The sequence below is a fragment of the Vicia villosa genome, unplaced genomic scaffold (genome assembly GCF_029867415.1).
Source record: "Vicia villosa cultivar HV-30 ecotype Madison, WI unplaced genomic scaffold, Vvil1.0 ctg.001843F_1_1, whole genome shotgun sequence".
In the NCBI taxonomy this organism is placed as follows: Eukaryota; Viridiplantae; Streptophyta; class Magnoliopsida; order Fabales; family Fabaceae; genus Vicia; species Vicia villosa.
Window position 1 is genome coordinate 233,892 of NW_026705745.1, and position 2,199 is coordinate 236,090.

The following is a 2,199-nucleotide window of genomic DNA, read 5'->3' on the forward strand; positions in this document are numbered from 1 at the left end:
ATCTCCGGTGTTTGGGGATCTGAAACAATGCCTGTACATCATCAGCAAGGTTTTATTCAAAAGCGTACCATTTGAAAATCTTGGTATCATGGTCATCATCCTCCCTCCAGAGTTACTTTACTTTTTTAAACAAGAGTTGAGTATCACAAAAAGCAAATAAAAGCGATTAAGAGTGAAAACGAATAGATTGCTTCAAGACAAAAATATTCAATGCATTATGATTATTATTTCAAAAACAAACAAGTTCTGCATACAATAAAGTACTAAACAAAACAAGAAAATTACAAATGAGAGTGCAGAATGAAACAAAGATTGCCAACATTGAGGAGACTTGATTCCGTCTAGACTTATTGCTTCGGAAGATGCGCTTAGTAGTTTTGACGCTCAGTTGAGAAAGGAAACTTTAATTCTGACCGTTTGGTGTGAAAACAATAGTCTTCGAGTCAAGCAGGTCTTGTACCTTATCTCTAAATGGCTTACAGTCTTCAATTGAGTGACCAGGCGCCCCAGCATGGTAACCGCATCTGACGTTGGGATCAAATTTCCCCGGATAAGGAGGAATAACAGGATCCAACTGCTTGGTTTCCACTAAAGAAAGCTCGAGTAACTGAGATAACAATTGACTATAAGGCATAGAAATCATGTCAAACACTCTCTTTGGCTTCCTGTACCTTTTCCTACCCTGTTGACGATGATCATGTTGATAGTTTTGCTGTAGAGGAGCATACTTAACTGATTGATATGGATTTTGTTGAACAAACTCAATTGGTGGCTGACTAATAGTTGCAGCACAGATTTGTGGAGCATCCTGATCAGGAATAACTTCTGTCATCTGATAACAAGGGATCTGAACTGGAGAATAAGCATGACCTTCTTCTTCAACTTCAGAAATTGTACTTGTTTCTTCATCATCCTGCTCTGGGAATTCAAAAGTAGTAGCAACATCCTGAATCTTACCAGTCTTAAGACCGTGCTCAATTCTTTCTCCTACGACAACCAAGGCTGAGAATTCAGAAGTGGTACATCCAACCATCCGATTCAGATAGGGGTCTTGCAAAGTGCCCATGAACATGTCAACAAGCTCTCGTTCCAAAAGGGGGGGTTGAACTCTGGCAGCTAACTCTCTCCATCTTTGTGCATACTGTCTAAAAGACTCATCAACTTTCTGAGTCAAACCCTGAAGTTGAATTCTGGTAGGAGCCATATCACTGTTATGCTTGTAATGCTTGAAAAAGGCTTTGGCTAGATCTTTCCAAGTTCGGATGTTGGTCCTTTCAAGCTGGGTATACCATTCAAGAGACGCCCCACTAAGACTATCTTGAAATAAGTGCATTAGAAGCTTATCATTTTCTGCATAAGGAGCCATCTTGTTGCAAAATGCCTTTATGTGTGTCATCGGGCAAGTGGTACCCTCGTACTTCTCAAAATTGGGGACTTTGAACTTAGGAGGAATCTTGATACCAGGCACCAAGCATAAACTAGCAGCATCTAAACCAAGGGAATCACGATCCTCAATAGCTTTCAATCTCTTGTCCAAAAGACGAAACTTACCCACATCTTCATCCGTCGGGAACTTAAAGGTATCATAAGACGAAACAGAAATATTCTCAAGGTACAGAGTCTCGTTGATAGGATTTTGAACAGTGTTTCTAACATTCTGATTCAAAGGAACCTCTTGGCTAAGATTGACACCTTTTCGATGAACGTCACTTGGATCACCAATAACATCTGGCCTCTGAACAGGCTGCCTTAACTCTTCTTGTCCATGGGCGATGGCTTGAATAACTTCCATAAATGGACCCATATTAGTCCCCGTCCGAGCCCTAATCTCTGCCATCTCTGTCTGAAATTGTTCCATGATAAACCTCAAATGTCGTAAAATCAGTTTTGCTGTCGTCTGATTCTAAATAACAAGTCAAGTTGCGAAATGAGCTCCTGGTAGAAATGCATGAGATGCATGAATGATAAGAGAAATAAACTCATATGATGTTTGATGTAATGGTATGCGAATATATACTTTATTTTTATTTTTGAGGATGCTACAATTTTCATGGACATGCAATGCAATATGGCGTAGGGTGAAGATTACCATAAGGATACCCCCACTATTTAAGGGATAAACAAATAGAAACCACTTAAGGGTTATGGATAATGTCATACAAAAAAAGAACCCCTATAGGCTAGGTATCATAATATAAA

The 2,199-nt window shown here is 39.5% G+C and overlaps 1 protein-coding gene across 1 annotated transcript; it reads right to left on the reverse strand.

Annotated features, from left to right (window-relative positions):
- Positions 1–403: 403 nt before the first annotated feature.
- On the reverse strand, positions 404–1,837 carry LOC131636845 (uncharacterized). Its single transcript, XM_058907436.1, has 2 exons — positions 1,411–1,837; positions 404–1,317 (listed from the first exon to the last, which is right to left on the reverse strand). Exons 1-2 carry the CDS (start codon positions 1,835–1,837, stop codon positions 404–406), a joined length of 1,341 nt encoding a protein of 446 aa, XP_058763419.1.
- Positions 1,838–2,199: the final 362 nt, after the last annotated feature.